Source organism: Hetaerina americana, unplaced genomic scaffold (assembly GCF_022747635.1).
Source record: "Hetaerina americana unplaced genomic scaffold, ioHetAmer1.1.p SCAF_66, whole genome shotgun sequence".
NCBI classification, from domain to species: domain Eukaryota; kingdom Metazoa; phylum Arthropoda; class Insecta; order Odonata; family Calopterygidae; genus Hetaerina; species Hetaerina americana.
The window spans coordinates 1,597,763-1,624,796 of record NW_027287272.1 but is presented as its reverse complement, the minus strand read 5'-3'; the positions used below and the strand labels follow the sequence as shown (position 1 = coordinate 1,624,796).

The 27,034-nt window shown below is 41.5% G+C and overlaps 1 protein-coding gene across 3 annotated transcripts in view; it reads right to left on the bottom strand.

Moving 5' to 3' along the window:
- The window catches only part of LOC139696052 (uncharacterized), a 996,437-nt gene that overhangs the window by 547,440 nt on the left and 421,963 nt on the right, over positions 1-27,034 (bottom strand). For all 3 annotated transcript variants that reach the window (XM_071594664.1, XM_071594665.1, XM_071594666.1), the window contains exon 5: positions 19,695-19,870. In XM_071594664.1, the coding sequence (XP_071450765.1) occupies positions 19,695-19,870 (176 nt within the window). The remainder of the gene's footprint in view (positions 1-19,694; positions 19,871-27,034) is intronic.

Genomic DNA, 27,034 nt, shown 5'->3' with positions numbered 1-27,034 from the left:
CAATATTGTGGATATACAAGAAATAATGGTCACGCCGATGATTCGAAACTTCTTCGATATGAATTGTAAAACTATGTTTGGTGCTGGAAAATGAATATAAAATTGTCTTATGCATGCTACTGGCGAGTTAGTCGCCGAATGTAAGGGCATGAATTACATATGTTATTATTATAAGGTAATCCACCGGTTAAGGTAGGTTTTTGGATGCACATAATTACTAATTAAATAATTTGTGACCCCTAGCAAAACACAACATCCTACTCTACATCAGGTCCCGCTTCATCTCTGAGTACTTTCTTCCTCCCTTCATCCCTCCCATCCCTATCCTGTTCCTTCCCTTTCCTCATTTGCCTAACATTCTCCCCTGTGTGTGTGTGTATATATATATACACACACACACACACACACGAGGGTCATCCGGAAAGTAGTACCCGTTCGTGAATTAAAGACACAAAAGTAAATATTAACAAACATAAAAAATTTTATTTGAAAGAGGATACTTTAAACTACTTCTCAACATAATCTCCAAGCAAATTAAGGCATTTGTCATAACGTGTGACAAGTTTCTGTATTCCTGCTGCATAGTCCTTCGCCGCCAGCTCATTGAGATACGCGAGGGACCCATCTTGCACAAATTTTTGCATAATGCAGATGGTGTTTAACAATTTCATGAACAATTGTTCGAGAAACATTGGGAAAATGCTCACAGATGTCATCAATTGTGACGCGCCGATCGTTCCTCACGAATTCGTCAACTGAGCTCACCAGTTGGTCTGTAATGACAGACGGTCTCCCCGAACGCTCATCGTCGTGTGTGTTCCCCCTCCCCATGTTGAAGTTGCGACACCACCGCCGAACAGACGACTCGTCCATTACATTGTCTCCATACACCTCCTTTAATTGGCGATGAATATCACATGGGCGAACGTTTCTTGCATTGAGGAATTTAATCACTGCCCTCACTTCACAACTGGCGGCGTTCTCAATTTTTTTAAACATTGTAAACAATCACAGAAACAACACAGGCAATGCTAGCGTCACGCAACTTGGCTCAGAGAAGGCAGACAAGCCACTGAAGCTATCTGACCTCGTCCAGCGGCTACTCGCGTCGTCAGCACTTCATGCGGCACGAACGGGTACTACTTTCCGGATGACCCTCGTATATGTATATATATATACACATATATTTTTATATATATATATATATATATATATATATATATATATATATATATATATATATATATATATATATATATATATATATTTATTTATTTATTTATTGACAAACACGGGGGTACAAACAACTGTACCTCAAAAACGGACAGTGGCTCTCTCAAGAGGCGCGTCGACGTGGTTGCGGTCTCCGTGTGAACACGGGCCACCCCGTGCGCGTGCAGCGTATCGATCGACCGAGTGGCGGACTCCCTCTCCCTCCCTCCCTTCCCCCTAACCATTCCTACTCCCCCTCCTTCCCAGGAGTCAACCCCCCGGCGTCTCCCATCCGAACCCCAAACCACCTTCTACACACCACCGGACTTGTTACTCACTTTCTTCCCCCATCTATCTCACCTCTATATTCATCGTTATCATCGTTATAAATACTACGAGTATTTCAATCCCAATATTGGTTCATTGCATCCCTCAATTCTTGTTCCCTGTCAACCCCTGTCCTCATAGATTCCCTCCCCAGAACTCTGACTACCTTGATCAGGAACAACCTTTTATTTAATATCCTCCGTTCGACCTATTTCGGAGTTTAGCGAAGAGTTTGACACGGAAGATGTTTTTTGCACGACTCGGAAACCTGGTCGTTGATGATAGATGGTCGAAGACCTTTGAGATGTGGATGTGAGCCTCATTTCGTGCATCGATCTACGTCACGCAGTCCTTATTTCATTAATACAGTCGACTATATCGTTCGTATCTTTGATCGACACATCGGTTTCTCAAAACGACCCACACAGACTGATTTGGAAATATCAACATTATATTTATTAACCGTCGAATATCACAAGCTGTAAGGTGCTTTCGTAATCTGCGAATTGCAGTAAAATTCGTGTTCCACAACATTGGATGAATTCATACGTTATTCATCGCCGTAAAGGGCGGCATAAAAAAGCACGAATTAAATGCCAACAAAGCCAACAAAATGCCGATTATGGTTCTCCCGAACGTATTTCCTTTAGATATTACTTGAAAACATCTAATCGCTCGCACGTTCCATCACGTCGATCGGGTATGAGCCTTACAAGTCTTGTTCTGTACGATTAAACACGATTTCAATTAACCTCAGAGGAAGTTCAATAGGTTCTGACGATCTTACGAGGGTCTTTGTGGTTAATTGAAGTCCTTAAAAGATCTCCTCCTCAGAATGAAAGGTGCACATTTCATTCGCGACAACGCACCTGACCCCATTAAGATCCCATTGCTGCTCGAATGAATGTTATCGCTGATTTTCAAACGGATACTTTGCCCCCTTTGGATTGGTCCTAACTCACGCGGAACAGCGCCAGGAAACATCTTCAATGTGCCATGGCACGGCGAGTGGAAGAACCTAAGAAGGCGGTTGAGGTCACGGCACACTCCAGGCCAAAGGAATCAATGACGCGTTGAAACAGAATCCACGCTCGAATCGACTTCAGTAACTCACCGATTCCGCGTCTAGATGTCCAGGATGCGCTTAATTGGGAACACTCGGGAAGGAGCAATGGACAGTTTGATTGCATTACATTTGAGGCTTCTGGAATGTTCACGTGTAATGCGGATAAGGAAGGAGAAAATTCAATACGGAGAAAGAAATTTCGCCCGTAGAAGAACTGAGTTTACGCCAACGTCCAAACTATCTTGAGTTTAATGAACTGTGTTCATAAAAGATACCATTAATGACGATCATTGAGGGAGAAAACAAACTATCATTAAAATCTTGCATGTTGTAAATGAGCAATAATGGGCCGAGACATGGAACATAGGAAAAGTGGACCAGCGAAGAATAGAAGAAGACACATGGTGCCGGAGGAGAATGATGAAGATTAAATGGACTGACAATATAAGGAACGAGGAGGTTTAAGGAAGAAGATAGGACCAAATTGAAATCTCATAAGTCAAAGAAGAAATAGATGGATTGGAAACACACTGAGTCGCAATTGATTAGTTAGAAACATAATAGAAGGAAATATTCCATGAGGAAAAGTAAGAGACATGTGCATAGGACAAATGAAGAAGGACACAAAACAGTGAAGGTGTCAGGGATAGAGGAAATAGACATGGAAGAGAGTAGAATGGAGGGATGCAGTAAGCCAACCCTTGGATTGAAATACTGACGCACACACAAACACTCATTTACATGGAAATGGATATAAGGAAAAGGGATCGAGCAGATCATAAGTGCAAAAGTATTTCCTTGACCGGGTCTTGAACCAGGGATCTTCGGTTAGAGTGCCGGGCAAGTAGATTATAAATAATAATTTTATTTATTTTAATGCAAAATAAAAGAAAATTTGAAGTAAAATTTCACATTTCAGCATTAGATTTCAAATAATTAACCACGGCATTACTTGGTCGCATGGGGCCTGTGGATTGTGATCAATGCTGATTAGCGCTGGTAATACTAACGAGCGCTAAAAGGGGTACTTTCCTCAGAAAACAACGACGTTGTTTAGTACTTTGCATGTGATCAACAAAACACCTACCAAAGATGGGTGCACTATTCATTAAAATATTATTGTGGGCTTCGTGAATTGCTACGAGTCTTTCGGATGCACCATTCGCCGGGGGTCGTACCTCAACTCGCCATCGACGTGGCCTCACGCCGAAGGCTCCCAAGTCATCTCCGCGAGGAATGTTTTGTGGGTATTAGGGAGAGAGACCGTTCCCGAGCCCTTTACTGCTAATAGCCTCCTTCAGATATCGAAACATCGGAACAATTCGATGGAGGGAGAGCATGTAGAGTCTCGACGTCGCCCCCGGCAGACTTCTTTTAGTTCCCTCGGATTAACGTAGCCCTGAAAGGAACCCGTTTTTCGTCCATAGAAGACATCCAATCGACCGTGACAAAGACCTGGCGAGAGGTCCCCGAAGACGCCTTCCAGGGCGCGCACCGGTCATGACAAAGTCGCCGGAAAAAATGTGTGGAGGCCCGAGGAGTGTACTTTGAAGAATTTTAAGTGTTTGTGCAAATGTGTTCAATAAATTACTTTTAAAAAATAACTGCATGCATTTCGGAACACATCCTATATATTCTCAAGGAATTGTGAAGAAGGCTAAATTGTTAAAAAGGTGAGAAAAGCCTTCACGATTGCAATCAGACGCCGAAACTACCGACTTTTAATGATCCCACTCCGAATGGTTCCCTTTGCATTACCTCCCCTACGTACTCGGAACACGAATGGCTGAACCCCTTATTGAACCCTTTATTTTTTTTAAATCCTGCGCTCGCGAGTCCAGAAGCCTTTCAAGAAGAATGGCGTTTCATTTAAAAACCCTTAAAAAAAGTAATGGAAACTGCAATGGATTGGAAACGCCATTGATTAGCCGCCGCTGGGGTCTGGCTCAAATTTCATCGAAAGCGCATTGAATTGCGCGCGACGAACAGTGTTTTGTTTTCAATTGGAAACGAAAAAATATAGTTAGGAGTTGGAGAAGTAAGCGAACTTAAACTTAATTATTTAGTCTGTCTGCATAGGCATGGACCTAAGAGGGTTCCTCGACCCTTGACCAAACTTCGATTACCCCTCAGTTGGGTTACCCTTTAGCATAATCAGGGTACTAAAGAACCTTAGGGCTAATAAGTGGTGCGGCGGACATGATCCCAAATCATCTGGACCCCCATCTGGATTCCAAGATGAAGGGAATTTTTAAATATAAGAAAACTAAAATGTTTAGGGGAACGCAAATTGCAAATTAGGAATTAAAGGAAAACAATTTGCTTTCCAACCAATGGAGTGCCACACACGAGTTCTTATCCCTTATCCTCTTTAACTCTTCAACACATGTATGAGTAATCGTATGATTCACTTAAATTCTCCATTTTACGCCCTACTTTCTCAAGAGAGACTCACATCTTTCATTAAATTCACGGGCAAATTCACATATCTGGAAAACATTTAATCAATCGAAATTACGGAATTATCTCAGGACTTTCTTGCAGGGGGTATTATTTAGTACTACTATATAATATAGGGAGTCTGTCCAATAAATAGGCGAGCGGAGGCCATCGAAACTTTAATTTACAAAATTTAGTCAACATCGATTTTGTCCCCTCCATTCGTTGCTATGCACTTATTCCATCTTCTTCCATTCCACGGTTTAAAGCACCCTTGGCTGTCCCCTCATCACAATTTTCTATTTTGGGAATGGGAAAAATTCGCAGGGGGGGGGGCGAGATTTGGCGAATAAGGAGAATGATCAAGGATCAAGGCGACTGAATTTTTTATCCAGAAACTGGCGAACAATCTATGCTGAATGTGCAGGTGCATTGTCATGGTGAAGGATCCATTCCATCGCCTTTGACAACTGTAACGTAGAACTCAGCATTTACTGTTTGTCCTTCAGGATGAAATTCATGATGAACCACACAACTTCGACATAAAAGACAACCAGGAGCATCATGACTTTGATTTTCCATCGGCATATTCCTTGATTTTATTCCTTGTGAAGGCGGTTTCAAAGGGGGTTAGGGTCCCTCTCCTGCCAGGGTTCGCACCCTGTGCGCTATGGTGGCTCCCTTCTTAAAGTGTATCTTCTTAGCCTGCAGTTATTAGATCTTCCAACAAAAGGAATCCCTCTGAAAAACTGTTGGAAATGATATTCAGATTCAGGCACTACGCAGTTTTGATTTAAATGGATTTCAAATCTTGAGGAAATTATTTTTGCAGCATACGAGTGAACACTAAGAAAGATATAACCTTCGTAAAACGCTTTCTGAGATGATTTCTTTCTCAAGTTTTCTCAACTCATTAATGATCGAAATTTTAAGATCGTAATGAAAAGTATCCGTCTGGAACAAAACCACACCATATGCCCTCTCAAGTGTACTCTACATTCAACCACATCGAAAAAAAATAAATAATCTAAAAAAGAAAGGCAAGAAAACATGATTTGCTGAACTAGATGATTTTTTAATTGACTGGAGAACTCATCAGATGACACCAATTCTTGTTTAAAGTTCTTCACAATCTTCTGCAAGCACTAATTAAGGCAGTTAATCGCTGAAAACTAATTGCTTCGCAAGCATGACGACATCCGTGTATCCGTTTTTGACCTCGAATTTGTGGATATGACTGAGCGACACATTCTCTATCGAAAATGAATATGTCTCCATGTTTATTCACTGCTCTCTCTTTCTCTCCATTTCCTCATTTGCAAAGTTGCTCCCGAGTGTACGTTACTTGGATCAGGTACATTTTAAAAAATGCGATGACCGCTTCATCGTTTGACGTGCCAGTGATACGCTCCGGTCATCGCGACGCGCCAAACGAGTCTCCGAAGTCCAGCCTCGCAAATTGCGGTTATTCTCCGTACAGAAAAAACGCGGCACCAATCAAGCAAGATTTTTCCTCGCACAAAATCAAGAAAACGGTACCTCGTGATGTGCCTTTGGCCAAAGCTATTTCGCGAACTTTGATTCGTCGATCACTCAAAATCACATCGAGGATTTTGTCGATCATTTCGGAGGAAAGCACTTCCACCTGACGTCCCGAACGATGTTCATCATCATCGTGGATCTAAGCCCACGCTTGCATTCATTCAACCAATAGTATATAGTCGCAAAAACACAGGAGCATATATATGCAATGAAATGCAACACTTTCAGAGCGTGCCTCTGCCCTCACCGGGATTCGAACCCGGATCCCTCGATGTCCGGCCGACTGCTTTAACCAGCTAACCTTAGGCGAGGCGTTCTCTTAACCTCTTAAATTGTGGGGCCTTTAAAGGAACAAGATGTTGAGACGAAATACCGTACAACACACCCAACGTCACGGGCATTCTTAATCGTGCGCCACAGTCCACGAGGTTAAAGTCAACTTTAAACACTTTAACGCTGTTTTTCACCTTTGACAAATTCCAAAGAAACTCCGACGGATGCCGCAACAATTGTTGCATTGCAATGCATATCAGCGGATGTCTTCGTTAAAAGTCACTGCTGCGGTATCTACAGCAGTTTCTTTGGAATGTGCCATGAACTTCATCCAACTCGGCTTCCAACTATTTCGATGTAAAAGCCTTTTAATTAGAGGTATTTATTGACCACACTAAGCTCATTCTTTTATTTTCTAAATAGAAAAAGTTAATTGGTGTAATCATCTACGAATATGTCACCACGTGATGGGTAAACATGTAGCTGAAACTTAAGCTGCAGTTTAGTGAGAGATTAAGCTTACTAAAAGTAAACTCTCTCTGATACTAAGAAATAATCTTTTGGATTCACTAAAAAGTTTTCGAACGACCCACGTATCACCGTATTCGGTGTGAAAGCATAGACCAGGCCATGATCTCAAACCAAGATAGTAGTGGCATTAGTTTTTATGGGAGGTGACCGACAGCTCAGGCCATTGGTGCCATCAGGGATGGATGGGAAATGATGAAGGGTGGAGAGAAACCCGGCGTCGGCATTCCTACTCTTGTCGAAAGGTGCCAAGGGGTCAAACAATTTAACGTCCCATCAGACAGACGGCATACTCACTCAAAGTGCTCTCCACAAAGCACCTCAAGTAGGGATCGGGATACCACTGAAAAATATTTGTTTTCTCCGAGATTTGAACCCTAGTCCTCTTGATGGAAGTACTTTAGCCACTACACCATCCCGATCCCCCCATAAACAAAGATGGAATCACATAACAAACAAAGACAAAATCAACGCACTGAATGTGAATTTCCGATTGCCATGCAAGAATCTCCGAGTCAAACATCAAATTCCCTAATTTTAAAAAAAATTCTGACTTTTCAACCACGAATTTTCCTAAAATTCCGGATTATCGCGATTTCCCCGATTAATCCGATGAACCGGTTTCCCGGATTTCCGCATGCTCCCGACCGAGTGACCAACCCTCATCACGATTTCTTCTTAATGATGTCTTCATCTACGACTTCCAGGAAGCGCGCGGCGGGAGTTATTAGGTCACAAGCATGCACTAAATGAATGCAGTACAAGCGAGGTCAAGGTCATTGGTTCTCATCTAGGTTCATCGGGCATAGTTTCTTTGCTGTTTTTCTTGACATTAGTTGTGGTCACGAGTCGTTGGAGGTGATAAAGAGACCTTTAACAATTTGGCACAGCAGTCTATGGCGCTTATTTCAGCTGACTGGCACAATCTCTTTACAGAGTGAGGGGCCTTCATGATTTCTTAGACGTCTTAAGTTAAATCGCGTGTCTTTTTATGTACCTATCTAATGAAATAGACCAAGTTCCCCATTCTTCCTTCATCTGTGCTGAGACCCTTTTACTAATTCATCTACTGGGTGCATAACGCTCGCTTTTTCGTCGCGACTTTCACAGACCGATATATATTTTTACAAAATTAGCAGTCTTTCTTTCCAACTTTTCCATCCACTTGATGAACAATTCCCGCGATGAGTCCAAATTAAATATTGCCGTTCATTACATGCAATGCAAGAGCGGCCTCGCCAGTAATAATAACACCTCTCCCGTTCTTTCCAATTACATTTGCCGACGTGTCGTCTTAACGAAACAAAGTCTCTTCAAGGCGGCTCCACAAATCTTCATCAAATACTCGCTCCATCTTAAGTTTTTAGGAGGATGATGCCCAAGTATATACCTCGTTTTTTTACATAAATTGTATTTCGGCCTCGTTTATTTTTTTATTCAGGGTCGAATTTTCCATTTCTTTTTCCAAAAAATGTCGTAACTTCACGTTTCCTTTAAGGTTAATCTTTCTAAGCCCAATCCCTTGCAGCGATTAGAAGTCTTGTCTAAATCGATGTCTGATTAGTCTGTTGTAGTATTGGTGAGTTTATCTCCCTGTAGATCACGCTGTTGTACAGATGAGCGGGAATTATATCATTGATTCAAATTAGGAAGAATTATGGGACCTATTACTCTTCCCTGTGGGACTCCGGGGAAAAGGTTCAGGCTAATCGTTTCCTTTTTCAAAAGTATAAGTACTCCGGAGTCATAAACACATGGAAACCGGACCGGATTTGCGAAAGAAGAAGGATAAGAAAAAAAAGAAGAATAGGAAAAGTCACAATTCGTGAGAGAGGACTCGCTTTGATTCACGTAGTGCGCCAACGAGGGAAACGTACGTCATCATTTATCATTCCGCTCATTTATTTTCATTTTTTTTGCTACCGAACGGAGTGGATTTTCACTCTCACGCTAGGGATCGAATATCCCTTCCCCATCTGCCATTAATCCTCCTGCCCCCCCAACCCATCTCCCGTCTGCGGAAAAAAATTGAATAAAAAAAGAAGGTATTCCTCCGTGAAATGGAGTGGAGACCCGAGGCGCCAAAAGGGGTGGGTGGTCTTTTGGGGGTGGCGGAAAAGGGGGAGAGAGGGGAAATCAGGGTGGGAGGGGGGGAGGGGGGGGGGGGTTGGGGAGCCATGTCGGCGCGAATCACCCGCGGAGAACAATCGATAGACATGGCGAGACTTTTGAGCGATAGACCACGTCCCAACCGCGGTCGGAAAACGTGCCCACATTCCTTTAAAAAGAAAAAATGAATACATTTTTAGTTAAATTCTACTGCTGCCAGCAGGTCAAGTCTAAAGGCTCAAGACTACGGCTACCTGCAGCGTTGGGCCACCTTCCCTACCTACGTCCTAGGGGGGGCAAACCATAGTATGTTGCGTGTCCATGTGGTAGTGGAATTTCGCTTCTTTTCAAATTCTAGCTTGCACGTTATTGGATATATATTTTACTGCAAGTCCTTAGGTGCAATTATTTGTTAGATGATACCCTTATGTATTTACATGCGTGTAGAATGAAAGGGTTTTTGCCTAAATGTATACGCCACGGTGGGTATAGCTTTGCATGTGTGTGTTGACTTTCCAAGTGGTTTTGTTCCTATTCACGGGTGGTGACCAAACACCCCCCGCCACACGCCCTTGCGGCGGCTTGCGGGGTGTTCTGTAGATGTATATTCGCGCTGCAATGTGGCGATCTGGCATTGTGCTGCCAGCTGTGGGCGAGTTTTGAAATCACCAGTGCCACTTCCGCGAGATGTCAGCACAATGATCTTGGCCTTCGAATTTCTAGTGCAAATTTGAGTTCTTTAATTCCGTCCGCCATCGTAAATAAAAATTCGGACGAACGATTCTCTTTGTGCTATGATCTACGACCTATTTTCATTTCATGGTGGGATTCGAAACTATTAATTTACATTAACTAAATTGCAATTTTATAAGGGCGTGTGGCAGGTTTTGTACGATCAATCTACGGCATTGAATAATGCGGGTTTTCGAATAAAAAATCATGTATTATCCTTTTTGAGGCAAAAGGTAAAAGGGTTTCAGAAGGGTACATGGGCGATTTCGTAGGCACTGTGAAAATTGCTATGGAAATATGAGTGATTGATTCCGTGACTCGTGACGTCTGTGAAATTCTCTTATTTTATCCTGGTGGTCCAATCTGTCAATACGATTCAGGACAATATTAATTCCATAAGAGATGTTGACATAGCTGAGAAAATAGACATTATAAGATATGTAGAATGAAAAACATATCTTAAACTGTACAATGCAATTAATATTACAACCCAGTAAAAAAACTTAATAGTGGTAAAAAAACTTGGAGGCACAATAATACGGATTAGCTTAGCAATTATTTTCTTTTAGATACTCCAGCTGATCATTTTAATGGCGGAAGCAATTTATTTGCGTGGCTAGCGCGACTAGGCAACGCCGACTCCACCACGGCATCCTGTGGCGTAAAAGGGGAGGGAATGATTGCTTCTATGATGGGGGGGGGGAACTCTGTACCATTTTTATCAGGAGGGATTGCCACTCGACATCTCTTCCAAGTGGATGATGGACCATGGGGGGGGGAACCCCTCCTTGTCTCCCGCCGGGTGCTCGACCCTCTCTCACAGTGCCCACTCGGGAAAATATTCAATGACCAATACACGTGACCCTGGAACCTAACTGTTCAAGCACCCACCCCTACAGAATCATTCCCAATATCCTCTCCAAACTTTCCCGTTCGGCGTACTGGTGAAAGTTGGCCGGGGTGAAAATGGTATCCATAGGAACCACAGAATGAGGGGTAATATCATTAAAAAAATGGTCTATCCTTAGCGCTCGGATTCCTAATGTTTGCCAATAATGATTTACATAGACGTATTGAAACAATGAAGTTGACTCGGGTGACTCGATGGCCCGCGAATGAATTCTTGTAGAGTTGCGTTTGAAGTCCACCGAATGAGATCGGGTGTCATAGGATAATAGTAATGCGTATAATATTTAGTAACAATAACAATTGTAATTACCAATGCATTTCAGCTAGTTTTGCTAATGGACACAGACTGTAAACAGTTATATTTCATAGCTACGTCCAAAAAACACACTACCCGGCACCTCACTCGAAATTAAACCCAACTTCAATTCTGCATGAATTCTAATTTCTCCTTTCATCCCGTCCTTATACTATTCCTGCCCTTTCCTCCCTTGCCCCCACCACCTTCGACCTTCCATCAGAAGTCTTCAACATCCCATTGCCAAGGAGGATGCTCTGAATCCACCTTACTCCTGCATAATTTATATCTCTTCCAATAAATAATCCTGAATTATATATATCTATAAATACATGCGCAATTTAAACGAAGAACCGAGATGGCGCTAGTCACCATAAATACAAAGAAACACATAAAAATGACACACACACACACACACATATTCCGACTTCGGTGGCAAGACCACCTTCCTCTGGAGAAAGAATGAACTGAGGAATAGGTTTCAAGACAAGAGGACAGCACGAGGACGCTGGATGGAAAGAGAAGGTGGGGAAAGGTTTGCGAGGGGATGTGATTTTTTCGGGTTGCAGATCTTCCTGGGAAACCATAACCGGCACAGCGAAAGGAACTGGCCCCCCTACCCTGATGTGTGAATATCATATGCTGTATAGGGCTTAGTACTGGGTGAACTCTACCATCACCTACCAAACCGACCTTCGGGTTGATTACTGTGTTTATGGTTATATATATATATATATATATATATATATATATATATATATATATATATATAATATCTTCGAAATGGAACGCTCTTCGGCGACGCACAAACATATAAAAACACAGATGTAGATTTTTAGAATATAGAGACACAAAGAAAGGACCCTTACAATTTGTTATTTGACGTTTCGACAGCACGGCTGTCGTCTTCAGAAATCAATATATATATATATATATATATATATATATATATATATGTATATGTGTGTGTGTGTGTGTATTTGTGTACGCACAAACATATTCGGAAGCCACGTGATCGCGAGAATGCGAATCCATCCGAGATATCGAAATAAAACGAGAGGCTGTCATCCATTATTTATCACGCGTGAAGGCGAGGGCGTCCATGGGAATGGCAACAGTGAAGGCGAAAATAAACGTGACGCCGGCGTCACGGAAGGTGAGCCACAGACTTGCACAATCCTGCAAGCACGCTCGTGCCCTCCACATTTTTCCATTTCCATTCGCCCCATCCAGGTGCTGATTCTTCATTCCCGCCTCCCTCCCTCCCACCGCACACACACACATACACGAAGGCACACACAAGGGGGGTGGGGCGGACGTCGGTTGGCCAAGGAGCGTGATGCCGCCGGCGCTAAATGCGATAATGCCTCTCGCGATGCGGCAACCGCCGCCTCGCTTTGAATGGAAGCGGAATTATTTCTGACATACCCTTCGAAGCCAGGAGTCATATTTTTCATTCAATTTCGGAGGATATGCAATGTAAGGCTACATCATGTTAGGACTACAGGACAATAAGTTTGATATCCCACTCAGCTAAAGTTGTTCTTAGGATCATAAACAAAAGGATAGAGAGAAGGGCAAATGATTACTTAGGGGATGATCATTTTGGGTTTAGGAAGGGGAGAGGTACGCGTGATGCCATTGCAGTAATGAGATTATTAATCGAGAGGAATATAGAACACAACCAGGAGGTATTTGCCTATTTCGTAGATTTCGAAAAAGCGTTTGATAGAGTGAATTGGGAAAAACTAATGAGTATATTGCAGAAATTAGGAATTGATTGGAGGGAAAGGAGGCTAATCCGCAACCTGTACATGTCTCAGACTGCTATCAGGTGCGGGTGGGGAACGGGGAGTCCGGATGGGCAGTGTTAGGAACGGGTGTAAGGCAGGGTGTGTGGGTGAAACGTGGTCATTGAGGCAGGAGGATAGACGTAGATTGGAGGCTTTTGAAATGTGGGTGTGGAGAAGAATGGAGAAGGTGAAATGGACAGAGAAGAAAACAAACGAGGAAGTACTTGGTATGGTGGGCGAAGAGAGGGGTTTGTTGGGAGCAATCCTATGGAGGCAGGAAAAGTGGATGAAGGCGGTATTGAGCGGCAGTGGGATGTTGAAGACTGTAATGGAGGGGAGAATTTTGGGCAAACGGGGAAAGGGAAGGAACAGAATAGGGATGTTGGACGGGATGAAGGGAGGAAGAAATTACTCAGTGATGAAGAGGGACCTGATGTAAAGTAGGATGTTTTGTTTTTGCAAGGGGCCACAAATTTATTTAATTAGTAATTATGTCCATCCAAGAACCTACCTTAACCGGTAGATTACCTAATAATAATAATGCGGAGTAAGAGATTAGGGAAGAATTGCTTTAGAATTTAAAATTTAATTTTTATTTCGGGGACGCCGGGGGGCTGAGAATTGCGGCCTCCCGGGATATCATCTCTCAAATCAATCTTCCCGGGAACCAATTTCTCAAGCTGCAATGCGATTAAAAAAGTCCACCGAAAACAGTCTTAAGTGCGATGCAACACTTTCAAATTCACGTCACGAGTATGATGCAGGCAGGAACCAAGTGCGGAGATTTTAATATCCATCAGAAAAACCTGGTATGAGCAAATTACAAGCGCTTTAAACAGAGAGTATAACTTTGAGGCATGAATCTTCAGTGAGCCTCAAATTTAAGTTTACGCAAAAATCTGGATTTTAAGTCTATTCATCAGAAATAATCCGTTTCACGAAGCACCCCTCTAAAATACTAAGTTATTTTCAGAGTTTTTCCATAAAAGTAGTTTTTTATACTAAAATACAAGGTGCTGGCCGCAAATATCTGCGAAGGATGACGGATGTCGAGCCCGCGTCGAACGGTCTTCAGTTCACATATATGTGTGTGTATAAATTGATGTTGTTCAACAAAATTTTAGGCATGAAAACTTTCCGAAAAATTATAGTGGCTTTTCCTGCGACACACATTCTCGAAATCGCATTAGATTTCGAAAGTATCTTTGGTAAACATCTTAAATCTCTAAGAATTATAAGAGCTATAATCTGTTCTAGGATGGAAACGTCCGTGGCGACTTTATTTCAACTCATGTTTACACATTTACAAAGTGACAATGTCGAACATTGTCACTTTGTTCATCATTCGCAGAAGGGAGCACGCTTTTTACAGCGACGATCACGCCCTCACGCGACAAATTTACTCCTTTAGAGTCTACCCTTTCTATTTACAGTTTATTCTTATTCATTCGATTTTCAACGGGAGACATTTCATTCATTGACGCGTGCGGCTGGGAAACGTGGTCGGTTCGATGGGCAAATTAAAGACACCGAGATTCGTCGCGTCACGTGTCGCCCGACAAGACCGGCGCCTGCGCTCTAGAATAAAACGAATAAAAGGCACAAATCTAAGCCTTGAGAAATAAGAGGAAGCCCTCTTACCCGTACAGCCAACGTTCTCCCGATAGTTTTGACCTTTTGTACCGCGTGCCATTTCAACCGTCCCGAAAGGTCATCCTGGCTCTCGGCATCGCACTTTAAGCTGCGATCCCTGATTGAGGGCACACCCCTTTTTTTCTTTATTTTATATTATTACCTGGTATCAATTTCCTCCACATTGTCAAAGTTTGCCTTTGCCTAACGCAATTATTTTCCTTATGACATCTAAACTTTGATCGTCCACACTTAAGAGAGTGTTAGGGACCAGGACGGTAGCCATATCTTACAGAAACACGCGCCCGCTGAAAAGGACGGGTGATGACATGTAGTTAGTAGTTATGTGATATTCACGCGCGTGATTGACGCGAGTGATTGGTTTTCCTTGATCGACCACGCAAATCCCTTGAATTCTGCTCACGATCCAATCGGGCAATCACGTCGTCTCCTAGGATACGCATATCTCGGGAGCATTCCCTCGACTCACGAAAGACGAGGGCCATTCGACAACAAGCGGACGAGGCGTTCGTTCAGTGGGTATTCACTGGCTCGTCACGAAAACCAGTCTAAGTAAAGGGAAAATCCGTGACTCGGAAAGATGTTGGGAAAGGTATAGATCACCGCAGAAGGAGAATAGATAAGGCATAAGGGGATGGCGCAATAGGGTATTCTCGTGCGATTATTAATTGCGGTCTCGTGGATGGCGAGAGGAGGTACGTGGGAAGCGAGGCACCTCGTCCAGATGCGCAACAATTACGGGAAATGAACACGTGCATATTATTACGAACATTGTTCGAACCTCAATCAGTTTGACGGCCATCCTCTTTCTTTTAATAAAATAATAAATTTCTTTTATATTTATCGAAGGAATGCACGATTTATTCTATCGAAAAGCGTAACCCAGCCATTAAGTCAACGGTTTCATCTAGAAAAACCGGCACATTGAAAAATTTTTCATCTTATAACGCAAAACATGTTATCAATCTGTGAAAGGTGACTTGTATTGACTTATATTTTAATTAAAATATCTCGACCGGTATTGTGCAAAGCTAACTGACACCGCGCGGTAAAATATTGCGCAGCGCCATTAAATCATTTCCCCATCATTTTGTTTATTTCCTAAAGGTAAATAGGTCCCCTTCTATGTATTTATATATTTTTAAATATGAATGTTTGTATTGGCCCATCATCGTCCTTGCTTGTCAAGCATATTTGTGGAGGAAACGGTAAAAAGAGAGAAGAACTGGAGGTAGTGATGAAAGTGAACGGGGAATTCGTAAAATCAGTTAGGTTTGCTGATGACCAAGCTTTAATCTGTCAGTCAGCCAAGGGGTTGCAAGCATTGTTGAGTGAATTAGAAATTCAGTGCGACAGGTATGGGATGAGAATCAATATTAATTAAACAATGGTTATGCGATTTTGTAGAAAGAAAAAGGCTAAGCTTATCATTAAAATAGGAGGGCAAAAACTAGAGCAGGTAGAACAGTTTACGTATCTCGGTAGTGTTTTGGACCAACACGGTCAAAGTAGTAGGGACGTAAGGAGAAGAATTGCGCTAGGCAAAGAGGCTTTCGCGAGGAGGAGGGAGTTGATGACGGGGACGTTGAGTAAGGATATTAAGAAAAGACTCATAAAAACTTTGATATGGAGCGTAGCTATGTACGGCGCGGAAACGTGGTCATTGAAGCAGGAGGATAGACGTCGACTGGAGGATTTTGAAACGTGGGTGCGGAGGAGAATGGAGAAGGTGAAATGGACCGAAAGGTAATTAAATCAATAAGTGATGAATATGGGGTGAGGGGAAGAGAGAGTGATAAATCCAATAGGGAAAGATGAATGGAGAGCATTTCTATTGGCCATGGAATTTCTTCAGAATATTGTCTTCGAGATGGGAGAATTTTTTTCGGCAAACAAATGAGAAGTAGAAATAGGATGAGAACACTGGAATGAAAGGAGGAAAGGTGGGATATGGATAATTGAAGAAGGGACCCGTACCTGATGTTGCTTCTTAACAGCGCCAGGGTGTACCTCGTTGGAGAAAACGAACTCTAAACGCTGTTATACCGGTAATATGAATAATACTAATTTCTTAGTTATTTTTATCTGAAATATTAAATTTGCGCAAACATATACACAGCCATCGTTCCCCTTACATCAATTTTGCAACTTTGCCCAATGTCAACGAGAACTTAAACTTACTTTTGACTCATATTTCCGCTTTTTGTAAACATACCTATCTCATGCATTTCTTCGACATAAAATGCATTGACCAAACTTCAAAGATTAAGAAGTCGATACAAAGACTGCCGCTCTTAAGAATATGTCCTTAATAAGCTTTCCAAAGAACTTTAAACGTATTATCCGCCAACGGTCCTATGAATGTCTTTTGGAATGCTGATTATGGGTCATTGTATTTTTTCCCGGTGGTCTCAGAGCGTAGACAGGAGTGGTTCCAATGTTCCCGTAACATCCTTCGCCTTCCCGGTAAGAATATTTCCATTGCAAAAACATTAGAACTTATCTTATCTCGGAATGGTGCAATAAATGGGGATTAACACTTAATACAAATAAATGCGCAGTTTTGAAATTTTGGAACAAAGGAAGCGAGGAACAGGATATAAACTACGAAATAGAGGGTTCAGTATTGACTACGGCAAATCAAGTTAAATATTTCGGGGTTGTTCTAACACCACGCCTTTCATGGGGAGCACATATCAGGACAATATGCGGATCAGCTTTAAAGAAACTTGGCTTCATAGAACGGGTGGTGGGGAAATATAATGAGAAAGTTAAGAGTGGTGTTATTTTGCTCTAGTTAGACTTCATTTGGAATATACCGCAAGTATTTGGGATCCGTGGGAGAAAATTTGGCAAAAAGATTTAGATAAAGTCCAGAGAAAATCCGCTAGATTCGTTAAAAATTGTTATGATAAGAACACAAGTGTGACAGGTCTCTTAGGGGATTTGGGCTGGGAACCACTTGAAGTGCGGAGAGAACAAGCGAGGCTTAGACTTTTAGAAAGGTTCAGAACAAACGAGTTTAAATATGACACTGAAGGAATTATAATGGCCCCACACTACTTAGGTAGATCAGACCACAAAGATAAACTAAGGGAGATAGATTCCAGTACAGATAGATACAAATACTCATTCTTTCCGCGAACAATCAGAAATCCTAATAGTAAGAAACCGAAGTCACTTTAGAAATATTGAAAACATTGAATTTACAAGTTGGAACAAAGTTAAACACTGCAAAGCTGTTAGGTATACTTTCAGGTGCATGTGTATGTAAGATGTAGTTTGAGTGTTTACATGTGTGTGCGGTGTAAGTGTTCATGCATGAATGTATGCCATGATTTATTTGTGGATATATGATTTTGTTGTTATTGCATGCGGTTTTTTTTCTTTTTCTTTTCTAAATTACGGGTGGTGTCCTAACACCCCCCGCCACACGCCCTTGCGGCGGCTTGCGGGGTATTAAGTAGATATAGATGTAGATCTTAAGGTAAAAAAAAGAATTAAAACTGTCCGCATGATGCATCTCGCAAACTTCCTTGATGACTCTCACAGCAAAGGAAGAGTGGGTTGACTTGTGGCGAGTTACCACGATTATAAGAAAATCGTGGGCGAAACGTCAGTCCTATCCATAAATAATTAACTAGAAGCAATGCAACCTCACGATTAATAAACGCGGAAGTTCACAGCAGCGGCAATATAGAGTTACGTCAGCTCACGTCATAGTTTCTTCGTGACACGACGGGAATGTGAGATAAGTTCTGGTTTGAGAGAAAAATTAAAATTCTAGACTGAGTGTAGTAAGTTAAAGCTAAACATCAAATTAAAATATAGCTCGTTTTATGTCTACCCATAATCCGTAAATTCGGCTAATTATAAATCATTCCCAAATGTAATTCATCTAATTAAATGATGATTCGCCTATCATTGGAATTGCTGTACGAATAGGAATTAGCTACAACTCGATTCTGATTGAACAATCAAATTTTGATGGAGGTTATCTGAGACAATTAAAATTGCGACTGAAAACGATTTTCAAGTAATCAAAGAGTAAGAACTATTAACGGGGCTTTATAAGGTGTAAATTGACCGTTAAACCCCTGAGACCACGAGAGCTCTTTTTTACATCTGTGGATTTACATGTAAGTCAATGGTTGTTGGAAGATGGTAAATTATGACTTCAGAAAGTTTCTCCCACTAAGCATGACGTCAAAATTGCGCATGGACTACAATGCCTTGAAGTAAAATGCTAAATACGTAAATGTTTTTTTCATTGGCCGTAGTTAATAATTGACTATTTACGAATTGGTAATTTCATACAGGCATACATTTCATACGCACGCATTCCAATTATAAATATATTTTTCTTTTAATTTTGCGATAAAATACCCATCCGAATTCCACACATGAGTGTTTAAAAAATCTCTGTATGGAGTTTATAAACGCGTTAAACAAAATAATACATGTGTTTTCTTTCAAAGACAAACGTCTTATGTCTTCTTAGTAAGTCTCTTTTCCGATGGACGTCAATGAATTATTGTTGACTTGAATTGTTTTTCTCCGGAGAACAAAAAAAAAACTAAATACTTCGCTCGCACTCGGGACTTCATTGCCACAGCATCCATCCACCGCGAGATTCAACCCTTCGTCCGATTCGCTGCCGATAACGTATTTCATCCCTCGTGGTCCATGATCACGATGGTCGTCGTGAGCGAGACGATATCTCCACCTGGAAACCACCCGAGAAGAATACCCGAGGACAGGCGCCCTGGGGTGATGACCTAGGAAATCAACCAAAACGTTCTCTCAGGGTACTCACGGGACGGAGTCGACGCCTTGGCAACCGCCCCGCGACTCAGGCTGACGTCACTCATAGAGCTGTGGACCGATGGGTTCAGGGAATCTCCGACTTCCCCCGATGGCGCTGCCGTATTGGTCGAGCAGGCAGCGTCGCGTAGCGACGACATGTCCAAAGCTCTAGCCCGAGCTCTCCTCCTGCGGTTGGCGAGGGAAACAAAGTTTTTGTCAATGGAAGTGAATCACGCGTGGGCAGGGGGGTGGGGGGAAGGGGGTGATGTAGGGGGTTAGGGGGAGGGGGATGGGACGATGACACACAGACCAGGAAGGCGTGCCTTCTCCGTGCGCCTTTAAACTGTTTACATACATTCGCACGCTGTACGACTTCGGGAGAGATCTGTTAAAACTAAAACGATGCGCAGTTTAATACATAGCACCCTGCCGGTCAGCAATAGGGTGTGTGGCAGGGGGTGAAAACACAACAGACTACTTTTTTACAGGAACATGACCCTACCCCAGTCGGACAATGTACCGTGTTTTCCCATCAATAACGCACGCGTTATCTTTACAAAAATGTTGAGATAATCGAAAAAATGACGATGCGCGTAATTCTATGAAAATTGAAAAACTCCAAACAGACGTATTTTTACACACACACACACACACACACACACACACACACACACACTATATACATACCGATTATGCTGAAACACTCACACGAGCAGCAAATAATGGGACGGCACAATAGAACACAAATAGAATAGCGACATTAAAAGGACACTCACACTGTAAATTGTTCGAGCTTTCGGCCCTCAGAGGCCTTCTTCAAGTGAGTCTCACTCAGAGGCCTTCTTCAAGTGAGTCTCACTCGAAGAAGACCTCTGAGAGGGCCGAAAGCTCGAACAATCTAGTGTGAGTGTCCTTTTAAACGTTGATATATATATATATATATATATATATATATATATATATATATATATATACATATATATATATATACACACACATATATATATACACATATATATACATATACACATATATATATACATATATATATATACATACATATATATATACACATATATATACACACAGATTCTCGGCATCTTAACAAATTCAAGATAGCTATAGAGCCCTGTACGAATTCATTAGTAAAATTTTGTCAGTGAATATATATATATATATATATATATATATATATATATATATATATATATATATATATATATATATATATATATATATTATAAGGTAATCTACCGGTTAGGGTAGGTTTCTGGATGGAAATATATATCTGGATATAAATTACTTGGTGTCTCCTAACAAAACAAAATCCAGTATCCAAATTTATATCAGGTCCCTCTCCATCTTTGAATGCTTCCTTCCTCCCTTCATCCCATCCAACATCCCTATCCTGTTCCTTCCCTTTCCTCGTTTGCCTAACATTCTCCCCTCAACTACAGTCTTCAACATCCCGCTGCCCCCTTCAGCCACTTTTCCTGCCTCCATAGGATTTCTCCCAATAGTCCATTTGGGATTTGGTTAATCTTTCAATTTTTCTTTCGACTGTAATAAATAAGTCTATATCAAGCCATGGAGAATTCCATAAAGGTGTTATCTGCGTCTTAAAGGTATTTTAACGTGTGATCGACAAAAAGAGATAGTTGAATAATCTCATTGTTCATAGAAACAAAAAATGTTCACACATAACGAACGGAAGAGATCTTGCAAAAATGTTTTCCACATACCATTTTTTACACATTTTTCATTTTTGAAATGTATTCCTGTTCATTACTCAATTGAATATGAATTTGTCTAATTGCTGAAAAGGACTTTTCAGGGAGTGGTCCTAACCCGTGCTCGAACAGTTCACCCACTGCGACTTTTTGCACTTCATCAGACACAGCAAATGTCAGATCATACGAGGGTCATCCGGAAAGTAGTACCCGTTCGTGCCGCATGAAGTGCTGACGACGCGAGTAGCCGCTGGACGAGGTCAGATAGCTTCAGTGGCTTGTCTGCCTTCTCTGAGCCAAGTTGCGTGACGCTAGCATTGCCTGTGTTGTTTCTGTGATTGTTTACAATGTTTAAAAAAATTGAGAACGCCGCCAGTTGTGAAGTGAGGGCAGTGATTAAATTCCTCAATGCAAGAAACGTTCGCCCATGTGATATTCATCGCCAATTAAAGGAGGTGTATGGAGACAATGTAATGGACGAGTCGTCTGTTCGGCGGTGGTGTCGCAACTTCAACATGGGGAGGGGGAACACACACGACGATGAGCGTTCGGAGAGACCGTCTGTCATTACAGACCAACTGGTGAGCTCAGTTGACGAATTCGTGAGGAACGATCGGCGCGTCACAATTGATGACATCTGTGAGCATTTTCCCAATGTTTCTCGAACAATTGTTCATTGTTAAACACCATCTGCATTATGCAAAAATTTGTGCAAGATGGGTCCCTCGCGTATCTCAATGAGCTGGCGGCGAAGGACTATGCAGCAGGAATACAGAAACTTGTCACACGTTATGACAAATGCCTTAATTTGCTTGGAGATTATGTTGAGAAGTAGTTTAAAGTATCCTCTTTCAAATAAAATTTTTTATGTTTGTTAATATTTACCTTTGTGTCTTTATTTCACGAACGGGTACTACTTTCCGGATGACCCTCGTACGTTCCATGGTCCATTCCTGTGAGTCAGCATCCTCTCCTAACAGGAATCCCTCATCCCCCCTTCCCGACCCCCCGGATGAGACAGACCTGCTCCCACACTTAGTCATTTCATGCGTCAAACTCTCAGTTCCCAAATCGTCCCGCACCCAAAATAAAGCGAAATCCACAAATTTTCAATAAGTTACGGTCATTAAAGCTTTTTAAGATTCTGTTAGTCCTAAAAATGTCATTTTTGTTTAATCACTGTGGATTACTTTAGGAAAATCTGAAAACAACTGACAATCAGGAAATATGACATGTTTTTCGTGTAAAGGAAATGATTAAAGAGGCATGGGAAGAACTGGAGATAGGAATGAAAGTGGGCGGGGAATTCGTTAGGGTTGCTGATGACCAAGCTTTAGTTTGCCTGTCAGCCAAGGGGTTGCAAGCATTGCTGAGTGAGTTGGAAATTCAGTGCGACAGGTATGGGATGAGAATCAATATTAATAAAACAAAGGATATGTGATTTGCTAGAAAGAAAAAGGCTAAGCTAAACATTAAAATAGGAGGGCAAAAACTAGAGCAGGTAGAACAGTTTACGTATCTCGGTAGTGTTTTGAACCAACACGGTCAAAGTAGTAGGGACGTAAGAAGAATTGCTCCACGGAAAGAGGCTTTTACAGATAGGAGGAAGTTGATGAACGGGAACGTTGAGTAAGGATGTTAAGAAAAGACTCGTAAAAACTTTGATATGGAGCGGAGCTATGTACAGTGCGGAAACGTGGTCATTGAAGCAGGAGGATAGACATAGACTGGAAGATTTTGAAATGTGGATGTTGAAAAGGACTGAGATGGTGCTAAAAGCATGGCATTTATTTATTTTCATTTATTTATGTACCCTACAAGCCACCGCTAGGATGTGTGGCAGGGGGTGAATACACACCAGAATAATTTTCATGCCATATCCCGTGCTGGTCGATCGCTGACATTTGCCATGTTATCCTAAAAATTAATGAATTTTTTTTATATACGATAAATATCCTTTGTGTGAGCAATCAATTTTTTCCACCAACATTTACCGTACCTTTTCTAGCAAAAGAGTCGATATTACAATTCGACAAGTTAATGAAATGAAAATTGAAATTTATAGAATAGTAATAGTTTTAAATTTGCCACAATTGGAGTAATTCGCAGAAAATAAAAACGGATGAATGAATGTAAACACTTAGTATTTAATGAACAACTGAACAGTAATCTTTTCTTTAAAACACATAAGGTTTTTAAAACCAGCTTGATAAAAATAATGACGGGAACATTTGGGATTTAAGAGGCTGAATCACTTCAAAGACAACCATTACGTATTTCTTCGTAGCGAAAGTAACAGCGAATTCCCCGAAAAAACTTTCTAGCGAATATCTGGATGATAAAATGGACAAAGACAACGCCAATGGATGTTGGACGCCGTTTGCCGTTCGGAGGGACGCTTGGATTTCAAACTTGCCCCGGCTGAGAGCGACACGCCACGCGACGGACGGCAACTAACTTAAATCCTCACAGACTCTGCGCGTCCGATGCGAAGCGGCGGGATGTTGAACTAACTGAGTTTACGAAATCCAAATGGCGTGCTCTTTACATTGAGTGGATGAAACAATCATCCACTGTATTCCCGAATATGATTTAATATTATTTTTACTAAATAATTTGATTCCAATAATTTTTAAATATTTTTTTTTAATTATTAAAAGTTTAATTTTTTTAAACTGAATTATTTTTAAGTCAAGGTTGCATTTAATGTTTCTAATCCCATAAACAGTGAAAGAAAAATAACGTTTTTTATCTTGACAATGACTGATTTTTTATTTCGATAAATCTCCACGCAACTGCTCAAGAAAGAATGGCTAAATGATTTGAGAAAAACATTAGTATAGAACAAAAAGATCAAGCAGTTGCTTATAGAGAACTACCAACATTTAAGATTTTACACCTCTGAATCAAAAATGTAATTTCTATTTCTTACACGCAAGGACTCATTGTAATTTTTGGTTTAAATGGCGATTGCGGTACTGGGCGGATCCATTTGTCATTGTGGCTCATACCAATAGTTTGCTCTGATGAGAAAGAGCAGCATCGCTCTCAGTGGACTCATATCTACGAGCGTAGGCTGAAATGTAATGCACGCATGCAGAGCGCTGTAGAGCGCGAGCAAAAACAAATAGCAATATCGAGCAACAAGTATATTTAAATTAGAATTCTTTAATTTCAAAATCATACATTTATTTTTTAACATAGCCACCAATTAAGGCCAGCACATTTCTCCCAACGTGCAACAAGTTTTTTCATTCCGTCACTGAAAAACTCTTCCGACTTCTCTCGAATCCAGGACTGGACAACTGCCTTCACCTCATCGTCCGAGGTGTAATGATTACCCTTTGAGGTGTCTCTTGAGTTAAAGGAATAAAATAAAAATCGCTAGGCGCATGATCGGGGGAATAAGGAGGGTGTGGAATCGGTTCAAATTTCGGGTTTCGCAGAGCCTCTCCAGTTGCACACGAGGTGTGTGGACGAGCGTAGTCATGTTATAAGATTATTGGCGCCAGGCTGCCTTTAACAAGACAAACTCGACGTCGGAGGGGTTTAAGAGTCTGTATATACTGAGAAGAATTTATCGTTGCTCCTCGTTCCAGAAAATCGTTCAAATAAACTCGTTGAGCACCCAAAAATACAGTCAAAAATGTAATGAATGAACGACATAAAAATGAATCTAACGACCTCAAACCTACGCATGCGTGTTGATGAGGAATGTTACTTCCACGTGCTACGAGTAGTGATTTTGTAGGTCAAATTTTGTGCGTGGTCTACAAGCATGTGTGCATTAGTTTTCAGCCTACCCTCGTAGATACGTCTCTTTGGCTTTGTTCCATCCCTATCCCGATGACTGATAAGTAAATTTCTAAAATGGCGGTTATACGCACAATCTAAAAGATAGTAATCGGTCGCGTTTCAATTTAATAGCTCGCACATCTAGTAAAAGCGAGGGCGTATTAAATAGTACTAACCTTTCACAGACAGCATATTTTGCAAGTTTTTTCCCCAACAAATCATTTCCCCAAAGTCACGCCGGCGTTATCCTTGGCTAACGGGCCCCGGCGTCACACACTGTTGTATGCATAACCCCTGAATAAGGCGACAACACCAAATGGCCATAAACACAATACTCCATAATGCAACAACTCAACCTCCAGGTCAGCATACGTCCCGTCTCCTCTCATTTCATCCAAAATGCCCATTCTCTCCGTTCCTCCCTCCCCACCTCGCTTTCCTACGATTCTCCTCTCCATAGATCACTGTATTTAGCATCCTATTGCCATCCTCGGCGTAATACCTGATAATATACATATATATTCGAGGGCTGTGCAGATACGCCAGATCCCCATAGCTGCGGCAGGAATATAGTTGCTATCTTGGTCTCTGTAAACGTCCCTATACTCGGTGTCCGCATCCTGCTGTGGTAGTGTGAGCAGACTGTGGTTATTCCATGCCTTGATCACTCTGCGAACTGTTAAGTACGATCTGTGATTAGGTTTTTACTTGCATATAAACTAATGCAAGCCAATTGAAATGCATATGCCAACTTTGTGCAATGTACGCTAGTAGAAGGAATAATGAGTGAAGACGGAGTGGGGAGGCAGTGGTGCATTCTCAGTTTAAATGTATGGCCACAGCAGCACCGATTTTCACTCGACGAGAGAACACCGCAGTGGTCGGCCTAGCCTCGCGGTGAGAAGCAGACGAACGGAAAGGTGAAAATCAACGGAAAAATCGCAAGAATCCTCGATTTACCATTTCAACGAATCTCTTGCCAGACGTGAATTCATGCCTCAATTTGAATAGCGACTACAGGTATTCATAAAAATTGTTCAATAATGTGCCTTTTAAATGAATATAATTAAAACTTGTCTTCTTACTAGGTTCATACGTCACATTTCATATCGTAAGTTACTTTCTGGACAGCACTCGTAAAACAAGCGCTACTCGGTATAATCTCGTATCCCAGGCCTACTTTTCCAGCCTTCTCCAGACTTATCCCAACAACTCCAGCTCTTTCCCTACCCCTCCAACCATGCCTAAAAATCCAAATGTTTGTTTTACCTTCCGTCCGTTTTCTATTCTTCTCAAAAGGCGTCCTATTAACGTTTATCCTAAAAACCTTCTTCAACACGCGCTTATTACGAGCTAGTTTCGGATGCCTAAAAAAATCACGCCCCGCATTAAATGTTCACTAATCTTTAACTTTAAATAATTACCTAAGATGGTTGTTATGCAGTCGTGATCTCCCGTGTTATCAATGCCAAGCAACCATATGAAGTTGTTCAAATATTGCATTCAACGGAAGGAAATAAATTGGAGACGCAACAATTTTGTCGACACAAAGCAATTTAATGAACAACATGACGTCATAATTTCGACAATAATCCATGATAAGAGTCTAAAGACACTTGCCAACCTAAAAAAAATTATAAACTTGGCAAGTGAAAGAAGTTAATTGAAAACATGTCAAGGGGTCGTTTAAAACTCAGATTGAAATTTGAGCGGTGATACTAACTGTGCTTATTTATTTATGTACCCGGCTAGCCACAACTAGGGTGTGTGGCAGGGGCTGAATACACACCAGACTAATTTTTACCCGAATATGACCCTACCGCGG